The sequence below is a fragment of the Mus caroli genome, unplaced genomic scaffold (genome assembly GCF_900094665.2).
Source record: "Mus caroli unplaced genomic scaffold, CAROLI_EIJ_v1.1 scaffold_8181_1, whole genome shotgun sequence".
Taxonomy (NCBI): domain Eukaryota; kingdom Metazoa; phylum Chordata; class Mammalia; order Rodentia; family Muridae; genus Mus; species Mus caroli.
This window is the reverse complement of record NW_018391533.1, coordinates 65,872-76,256: the sequence shown is the minus strand read 5'-3', so window position 1 is coordinate 76,256 and position 10,385 is coordinate 65,872. Positions and strand designations below refer to the sequence as shown.

Sequence of the window (10,385 nt, the reverse complement as noted above, 5' to 3'; positions counted from 1 at the left end):
TTTAAATATCTAAGGAGTTTTAAGGACCTCTGACCATCCAAGAAGATCTTTTACTTGTTTGTTTCCTCTTTCTCCTCCTCCTCTTTTTCTGTTCTAGGGTTGGATCATTTTAAGCAAACATTATGCTAACACACCCCAACTCTTCTTTTAATGGGACAAAACCAACATTACATACTCATTTTCAGCCTATCTCAGAACAAACAGCCATCACATTTTATCAAGTATGGAAAAAAAAAAAAAAGGTAATGAAAGTCTCAAAGTTTGTTGGGTTTTTAAAAAGGCACTTACCTGCTATCATTCTTACCTCTATTCAAAGTAACTTTGGAAAGGCCAAAATCTGTCAGTTTAATATGACCCTCATTGGAAATAAGCATATTGTCCGGTTTCAAATCCCTGAATATAAAAACACAAAAAAACCAAACAGATACTGAGAAAAGTAATTTTGATGTTAAAATACCATGTAAAGTGGGGGGGAATTACAAGAGATAACTGTAGTTATTTCCTTTAAAATAAACTTAGAGAAAACAGCTCTCAGAAATATCTGTTACATATTGGAATCTACAAAAATTTGTGTGGTTCAATACTAGATTTTGTATCCTTCTACCAGTGCAAATTTATGTCCACCTCTTTCAAGGAAGGCATGATTTAAGCTTTAATAGAGCAGAGCCATTTAACCTTTCTCTGATCTGATGAAAGGTGGGACCACAAACTCTGTAACTGTTGTATGGTGGTATGGGAGTGGAAAGATATTAATAATCTTTAATTAAAATGTTGTGTTTATGTTCGAAGCAATATTTAACAAAATATAGGGAGATTAAATAAGAGCTAATACAGTCTCTACGTATATATTACAACTGTGCTGTAGGTAAACTCGGCATGTCTTGTATGTAAGCAAGTATTTTCTGCATATATTAAAGGTTCAAACACAATCTCTTTAACAATGTATAGAAAAGTCGGTCTTACCTATGAATGATTCCATGTCTGTGTAGGTAGTCTAAAGCCAATGCTACTTCAGAAATATATTTTATAGCCATCTCTTCATCAAAATAACCATATATATGTAGGAGAGACTTGACATCTCCACCAATAAGATATTCCATTATCTATCAAAAGAGAATTTAAAAATATTTTTGAAATATATAGTGTGTAGGCATTAGTTTTATTTTGTTTAAAATAGTTACACTAAAAGTTATTTTTATTTGTGTTATCACTTATGCACCTGAATGATAAAAAAAATTTTTTTTTCCTGCCCCAGCTTTCCAACTACAGGGATTATATAGGCATGCACCATTAATCCTGGTTTCTTACTATTTTTCTGGTGAAAAATTAAACTGGTCAGTTACACAAAAGTTCTAAGACTATTAGAATTACTTCTCACTTGCCAACATTTCAGTTCACAAATTTTTAGCGTGGGCCATATCTGGTTTCTTCTCCCTCACATATTTAATGTTAATATTATGAATTGTCCTGGCTAGTTTTTATGTCAACTTGATATAAGCTAGAGTCATCTGAGAGGAGGTAACCTCATTTGAGAAAATGCCCCAATAAGCCTATAGGGTATTTTCTTAGTGATTGATGGGGGAGGGCCCAGCACATTGTAGGTACTGCCATCCCTGGGCTGGAGATCCTGGGTTCAATAAGAAAGCAAGATGAGCAAACCCCAAGGAGCAAGCCAGTAAGCAGATCCCCTCTATGGCCTCTGTATCAGCTCCTATCTGCAGGTTCCAGCTCTCTTCAGTGGATATGTAACTTAGGACATGAAAGCCCCCAAACCCTTTCCTTCCCCCAGTTGCTTTTGGTTATGGTGTTTTATAACAGCACTACAAACCCTAAGACACATATTAATGTCTACAGTATAATAAATATGCTGTTCAGGCTAGTCTTGAACTCCTCGGTTCCACAGTTCCTCTTGCCTTGGCTTTTTTATTTCTGCAGTCACAGGTACACACCACACCTGGCTAGTGTTCTATTTTTGCTGACTAATTTGATAATAAAAGTTAATGTACTGTTACCCTGAACTTTTGTTTTGTTTCAAGACAGGGTATTCTGCTGCCTTTCAAGTGCCAAAACTGTGGGCTTGTCCTGTGACGCCTGACTTGCTGAGTAAGGCAGCCTTCTGCAAGTACAGAGCAATAAGATTCTAATATGTAGTATATATTTAGATTTCTATGACCATCTCAATATTGTTTTTTATAGCTTTCCTCCTAGTCCTAGTAAATACAAGACCACAAAACAAGTTTTTTGCTACATTTCTCCATTTCTCTAATCTGGAGCCTATGTCCAGTGTTTTGTATCTGTGCATCTTTCACAATAAAATGTTGAAGAAAACAGGTCTATTTACAGGAAGCAGCTTTTTAATTTGAGGTTTTCGGTTATTTCCTCATGATTTCACATTAAGAATATTGGGTAGAAGTATCAAAGTGCTGCTCCCCTTTCAGTGATGGCTACCAGCAGACACTCAGAGAAGACTCTAAATCTTTGAGTTGCCCTCCATTCCCCAAAACCTGGAGACTGATCCCAGGCTCTAGTGGACATTAGACAAGCACACTACCACTGAGCTATATCTTCAGGCCTCTGGATCTCTAATAAAGCCCTAGATAGTGTTGACATTATTTGTTTATGGACCACATTTATAGCACCAAGATGTAAGAATCTAAACCAATAATGAAGTTAGATACGATAGGTAAGACATTGTCTGTTATTAAATGTCTAGAATGAGTGAAATAGAACTGGGGATATAGCTCTGTGGCAGGGTTCTTCCCTAGCATGTGTGGAGCCCTAGGTTTGGGCCCCAGTACCACATATAAACAGTAAGCCAAAAACAACAACAACAAAAAAGAAATATTATAGCTGTCTAATTATTATAGTAACTCTATAGTAAAAACAAAAAGCTCCACGTTAAGCAAACACATCTACCACTCACTGTTGTAATAGGACTGAAAGCTACTGGATACCAAGAAGTTCAATCAGTCACAGTCATGGTTTTTACATACAAACATGCAAAATAGGGTGCCGTAAAAGCATTTGGAGACCTCAAGAAGAATTAAAGGGTTAAGCAGAGGCAGACAAGCAGAGAGATAGCTTACCAATCCAGGGTCATGTCTGGCTCCAGCCCCATCTGCATTCAGCTGCAAGTACATCCCCTCTCCAAACAAAGCAGTTGGGTCACCCTGACCCATCCTCCCTAGCAGACCTTATTAACTCTCTGTGGTCAAACACATCTTGAAACATATCCTGAAAGCAGAGGTAGTGGGCCTGTTCAGTCTGCACTAGACATGCACTGTCTAAACATGAACTGTCAAGGGAAAAGCTCTATTTATGATCGTATGCCTATGCATAACTGGGCATATATGTAATTAAAATCAGATGCATCATAGAAAATGACATGCAGAGTGGACCACAGTTTACCCAAGCTTATCAATCAAACAGAAAACTCCCCAAGTCCCTCCCCAAGTAGTCAACTCCTCTTCCTCCTAGAAGACCCAGGTAGCACTGAAGGGCTTTGGAGCAGATTTCTGTCTGCTATTCCTGTTCAACTGCCCATTCACTGTGGCTTTGAATAAAACTTGTTACTTGGCTATTTCTGTGTTTCTCTAATTCCTGGAGCAAGATGCCAACAACCTAGAAACGTCTGGTCCAGGCTGGTAACAACTTCTACCTTCTTTGGACATAGCATTCAAGGATATTACCTTTTATTCTGTGAAGAGCCACATAATAAAATTTAATCTTTGTGGGATTCTAGTACAACTGTTTCACTCAGCCATTCTGACACTGCCAAACACAATGATGACATAAACAAAAGAATGTGATTAGGTTCTAATCAAACTTTACCTTCTGACTAAAACTCCAAGTTCACTGTAATTTTCGTGTATCAGAAATCTTCTCTTGGTATTGTGTGGTATGTGCATAGGGACCAGAGGACGTTAGGAATACTATTCCATCACTGTCTTTATTCTGTGACAAGGTCTCTCTCACTGAATCTGGAGGTAGCGTGGTGAGCAGCAAGCTTCAGCAATCTTGTGTCTTTGTGACCCGATAACACTGGTATTACTGGGGTGTTTATGATCACGGTTGTAGGTCCTCATGGGTATGCAGCAAGAACTCTTATCCACTGAGCTTTCCCAACTTCAAATAGTAGTCTTTAACATTTTTCCCCCCACTCCAGTGCATTTTTAAAAGCAAGGTCTTCTGTCTTCAGGGTAGCCTCAAACTTCTTTTGCAGCTGAGGATAACCTGTAACTCCTAATCTTCTAGCCTCCACCTCCTCAGTGCTGGGATTAAATGTGTATACTACCACACCCAGTTTATTTGGTGCTGGGGACTAAACCCAAAGCTTAAAAAAAAAAAAAGGATTACAAAGCTTCTTCTTAGCTTGGTCATGGGTCACAGTGGTTTGCAAACACTGGCTTAGAAGATGGAAATCAATTTCTCTAATCTCTCTCTCTCTCTCTCTCTCTCTCTCTCTAGGTAGGGTCTTCTATATAGCTCCAGCTGGCCTAGAACTTGCAATCTTCCTTCTTCTGCCTTCTAAGTGCTGATACTATAGATCTGTGCCATCTTGCACAGCATTTAACTTTGCTTTGGAGGTGAATACCCAAATTTGTATCCTCACACCAAAATTACTTCCCTAGAATCAACAGGTATCATCTTCAGCATTGGAGTTCATTACCACCTAGTACTGAAATTCACCTGACTAGAGAAAACAGAACCAGACAAAGACCTGAAACAGTTTCATTAACAATATAATCAAAGGAATGGTCAAATTCATGACCAAATACTGGAATTCTATGTTATCAAAAGGATTCTATGTTGTCTGCTGCCTTCAGAGAAAACAGACAGGGCTTACTGTATGATTCCACTTGCCATTCATCTGAACTGTGGCTTGTTAAAAAATAAAAAGAAAGCCGGGCATGGTGGTGCATGCCTTTAATCCCAGCACTCGGGAGGCAGAGGCAGGCGGATTTCTGAGTTCTAGGCCATGCTACATGTGAGTTCCAGGACAGCCAGGGCTATACAGAGAAACCCTGTCTCAAAAAAACAAAATACAAAAAACAAAAAAAAAAACAAAAAAAAAAAACAAAAAAAGAAAAAGAAAATTGCCTTGTAAATTCATCTTGGTGTAGTAAAAAAGTACTCAGCACTATGCTACAAAACCTTCTTCCTTTCCAAAATTTCTATCTTATTAGATCTTTATACCATACTTAACACCAGTCTAAATATACTTGAAGGTTTATTAAAGATTGGAATGGAATAAATCATCAGGTACCAGGCAAGTTCTTAGAACAACTATCATTTTTATAATTTGCCTAAAGTATTTATTTAGATGAGGTATACTTTAAATTAGTAGGCTTTGATAAAGCACATTATTCTCCAAAATGTCAATAGATCACAATCCGTTGAAGGCTATTAATAGAAGAAAAGGTTAAAATCCTCAAAGTAAAGGGAAGCCTGCCCTCAGAGGGCTTGTAGAAATGGCAGCATTAATCTTTCATCAGTCTCTAGAATAACAACAGTCAACCTTGTGGTTTGGATTTGCTACCTACTAACAGTTAATGGTCAGATTCCTTAAAAATGGATCTCCCCCCACTCCCATATGTATAACTACAACCTATTGGCTTTTTCTCATTAAAACAACATGTAAGTTGGTCAAGATCATTAAGCACCAAAGTAGGAATTCATGTGCAAGTATGCTTAACACAAATACTATGCTCTAGATCACTGGGTTCAGTGACTACTGAATCAAGAGTACAAAGCTGTTCACTCACCAAGTAGACGTTGCTTGCTGACTGCAGTGAGTAATACAGATGCACAACAAAAGGGCTTTTGCTCAGTGCCAGGGCATCTCTCTCAGCTTGTACCTGATGAGTCATATTTTTATTGATCATGTCTGCCTTTTTGACAACCTATAATAGATAACATGTCAAGAGACACATTTACTCTCATTAAAATATGTCCAGAAGTTTCAAAGTCGACATCATAAAAACACTAAGAAAGAGAAAATATACAGATGTCATTTAGATCTGACTGACATCAGGAAACTGCCAGAAAAATATTTCAGATGGTGAAACAAGTTAAAAAACGTTTTCAAGAAAGCACTGTTTGTGTTGGAATTTGGCAAAGTACCATGCACTTCAGAAAGAAAATGAATTAACGCCTGACAGATCTGTATGTTTGTATGAAAATTTTATTGTAACAAAGTCAAAAGATAATAATGTTTCTAATAAGCCCATCCAATAACCAGTTAATTAGTTAAGTGAATATCAATATATGTTTACATGTAAACATACACATATATATTTTAGCTTCTCATTCTTAGGAACAGAGTAAAAATGTCAGGGGCTGGAAAGACGCTTCAGTAGTTAAGAGTGTGTTACTCTGCCAGAAGATCCAAGTTCTTCTCAGCACCCACATTAGAAGGCTAACAACTGCCTGTGACTCCTGTTCCAAGACATCTAGAACACCTTGACCTCCATACACGAGATGCACACTCACGTACATATGATTACTCTTTGCTAGATGGGAATAGAGTAAAAATGTTGGGGGCTGGATTCAGACTGCTGAATGCTTAAAATAACTTGCTCTTATAGAGGACCTGAATTTAGTTCCCAGTACCCATATGGTGTCTCACAACCATTTGTAACTCTAGTTCCAGGGAACCCAACATCCTCTTAAAACCTCCTTGTGTACCAGACATACACATGGTGCACACATACATAGTCAGCCAAAATGCTAATACATAAAGAGAGCTACCCCATTTTGAAGGTTGGAAGCCTGTTTATTTCATGAGTGATGAGAAATGGTCATTCTGGAAGAAGACTGTAATATCAGTATTTGGGAGACTGAGGCAAGCCTGGACCACAGAACAAGATTCTAATCTTAAAAAAACAAAAAACAACAACAAAAAAAACCCCACAAATTAAATTCTGCCTTACAGAAATATCTGAACTATATCACCATCCTTATGTATCTGAGGCTGGCTTTGAATTTAATATACAGCTGAGGCTGCCCTCGAATTCCCAATTCTACCACATGCACTTCACAAGTGTTGGGAGTATAGGTGTGTGCCCATCATATCCGGCCAAATTACACCTTTTAAGTTTCAAGCTAAACTGGCTTAGAAACAAAACTATATGCTAAAATTGGAGCATTAAATGACATAGTAACACTGGGATTATATAATTCTCAAAGAATTAGTGAAAATATATTTAAAAAAAAATACTGTGATTCTTGCCACCTACAACAAGCAGTAGAGCTGGTCCCAAGGCCATGAGAGCCCTGGGTAGCACAACAGAGCTGGCCCTGGTGGTGTGGGGAGGGTGAGCCAGTTCAGAAGGCCTGAGAGTGAGAGAGCTGGCTCTGTTCTCTTGCCAGTCTGGGCAGTAGTTGAGCTGTCCACTACTTGGGGCAGTACTGGAGAGTCTGTCCTGGTTGTGTGGGTGTGGGAGAGCTGCTGGGCTAACCAGCTAAGCTACCACCCAAATCTGGATTTTGATTTGTCTCACCCCAACATCTACACCACCTATGAACTGCTGTAGCATGCGAAGGGACTGGTCTTACAGATTCAAAGCTGCAGGATTTCCATGACACAGGGCAACAACAGGATATCCAGGAGGGGTCCTGGTGAAGATCCAATATTGATAGTGTAGCAGAAGCCAGAGTCCTCGAAATGACCATTTGCAAGTAAAGAAGTGTGGGAAAAGGCTATACTGTGGGACACACTACAGCTTCCACAATGAGATGTTTTTGTTTTCTTTTGGAGGGTTGGTGCAATGATGGAAGGTGGATATAAAGGGATGGGGAGAGGAATATGGGATTGGCACGCATGATGAGGAACTCATAAAGAACCAATAAAAAAATACTGGAATGCTTATTACTACCATAAGAAACAGGCACTCATTAAAGCATTTAATAAAATATCTCAGCAACATACAAAGTAACAATTTCAGTGAGTTGAGTTTGGAAAATCAGAGAAGGTTTCCGGGGAATTAAGTAAACCTCAAAACAAAACAATGGCTGAAAAGCAGAGAAAGGTGGAACAAAAGCAGTTAAGAAGGAACCAGAATAACCTTAAGTCCTGAGGTGTGGAAATGAGTCACGGCTTTGAGGGACCAGCTAGTTGCCAGGATGTCGCTTTAACATAGGTTATGTGGAAGATAAAGTAGAGAGCAAGGGCCAAAAATTGGGAATCTGACTGACTTTTTAAGGACCCTGGATTTTGGCCTGCAAACTGCAACCTAAAGAATGGATTAAAAGTAAAGTTAATGATTCTAGTTGGGAAACTACTCCAACCAACTAAGTACAGAAATTAAAGCCTGATGAGCCTCAAACTACCAGGCAAACGAAAAAGGAAGAGGAGGAGGAGGAAGAATAGGAAGAGGAAGAAGAAGACACCAAAGACCATACATTGTATGATTCCATTTATGTGAACTATCCGGAAAAGGCAATCTTGCAGAGATAGAAGGTGAGTTAGTACATAGGGCTTGTTGGTACATGCCTGTAATCTCTTCACTTAGGGGATGGAGCCATACATATCAGTAATTTAAGGCTAGTCATGCTCAGTTCCATCATATGTCTGAGGCTATTTGGGACTGTCAACGAGAGAGAGAGAGAGAGAGAGAGAGAGAGAGAGAGAGAGAGAGAGAGAGAAGAGAGAGGAGAGGGATAGTAGTTACCTGCTGGAATATTAAGGGAAGAGGTACTGTGAATAGGCAAAAAGGTCATTTTTTGGGCTATGGAACTATTCCTTAAAACTGGTTTTCAATACTATTTAATTTACAAAAGTCATCACTGAACAAATAAGTGGGGGAGAAATTCACTTGTGAATGAAAAGAGCAAAACAGAACAAAAACAAAAGAACGTTTTTCCAGAGGGACAACAGGAACAAAGGGTATGTGGTGTATAGATGAAATATATAAGGGCGACTCAAGTTTCTGGCCTGAAGGGTAGAGGTGACATTGGTACTATTAAAGGGAAAGAAGCAAGGCAGGAGGGTCATTTAGGTAGTCAGGTGAAGGGGCTGCTTATCTTAGCTGTGTGCTAGTCTCCAAGCACTGGGTACCAGGAATCTGAACCAGCCAGTGGCCTCCTTTGTCATGTTTACAATGTAATGTTCTCATTACAAAGTAGTAATGAGAAGCAAGGGTGGATAGAACAATTTTAAGTGAACACTGACTGTTTTTACGATCACATATAGATAAGAAACGCTTGATTTAGGACACATTTCTACTTGCTCTATAAATGACCTTACAGCTTACATATCACGATGGAAATCTTGAGAAGCAAAAATTTTGGTTTTACATCACTTGCTCCTGCTTAGTAATCTATTATCAAAGAGTTGGAATTAAAACATCATCGGAAAGTGACTATTACAAACGTAATCAAAGTATCAAAGTTAGTCCAGGTGAAGCTCAAGTTAGTAAAAAAGCAAAACAAACTCAAAATCCAGGGGATACATTAAATAAATAATACTACAATTAAAAACTTTCACAATATAAATTTTGTCACAGAAAATTCGAATATAATACAGCTTCCTTTTGGTAAGAGTGAGATTTGAACTGTCTACAAACCAATCTTGCTTGTGATAGCAAGATTTCGGCTATTATGTATATCAAACAAGGAAAACATAACCAACAAGTACTTAAGGCCTTTTTGATTTGAAACATGACTCAGGAATCATAGGTGTGGCTTCTAGCCTCTGCCTTCAGTCGCAGTTTTCTCATTTGTTAACAATGGCCAGGACACAGTTGGGTTAAGTTTTGCTATTTTCACTGGGTTAGTGATTCTCAGGATACAGAGAAGGGCAGGGCAAGGGAAAGGACAGACAGACACCTGCTCACTGCTGTCTGCCCAAACGCCAACAGTCAACAAGCAGGACTGTGCAGGCTTCTGTAAGCCGGGCATTCCAGGCTAGTGGTCCAGCAGCTCCAGAGTTTGTTCAACAACTCAAAAGGGAGGTCCGCGAGGGAGGACCATTTAAGACCTTCTCGCTTCTGACTGCCTACCTTCACTGCGTACAACTTGCCGCCTTTCTGTCCCAGGTACACTTTTCCGAATGCACCACGGCTAATGGGCTTCACTATGGTGAACTCCTCAATGGAGGGTGGTCTTGGTACCGGGATCCTACTCACGCACTCCTCTATCGCCGCACCTCTTTCATTCTCCTCACTTGCCGAGGCGGACTCCATTGCTGTACAGCTCGCCCTGCAGCAGCAACTCCCGCCAGATAGATTCAAAAGGTTTCGCCTACGCCGGACGCCTCCCGTGACGTCACCGCGCGTCTGCGCTCTGCCGGCTCCCTGTAAGCAGGCATCGACGGGTGGGAGCCGGCGGCACTGCTGGGCGCAGTCTGCGGAGCGCTAGGCGGAGCCGGCGGCGCTGCCGGAAGG

At 39.8% G+C, this 10,385-nt stretch overlaps 1 protein-coding gene across 1 annotated transcript; it reads right to left on the bottom strand.

Annotated features, from left to right (window-relative positions):
- Positions 1–288: 288 nt before the first annotated feature.
- On the bottom strand, positions 289–10,378 carry LOC110289233 (serine/threonine-protein kinase greatwall-like; the record flags this gene model as incomplete). The annotated part of the gene is made up of 4 exons (XM_021155375.2): positions 10,002–10,378; positions 5,766–5,903; positions 964–1,103; positions 289–393 (listed from the first exon to the last, which is right to left on the bottom strand). Coding segments are annotated over exons 1-4 (566 nt in total), but the record flags the coding sequence as incomplete, so codon positions are not given.
- Positions 10,379–10,385: the final 7 nt, after the last annotated feature.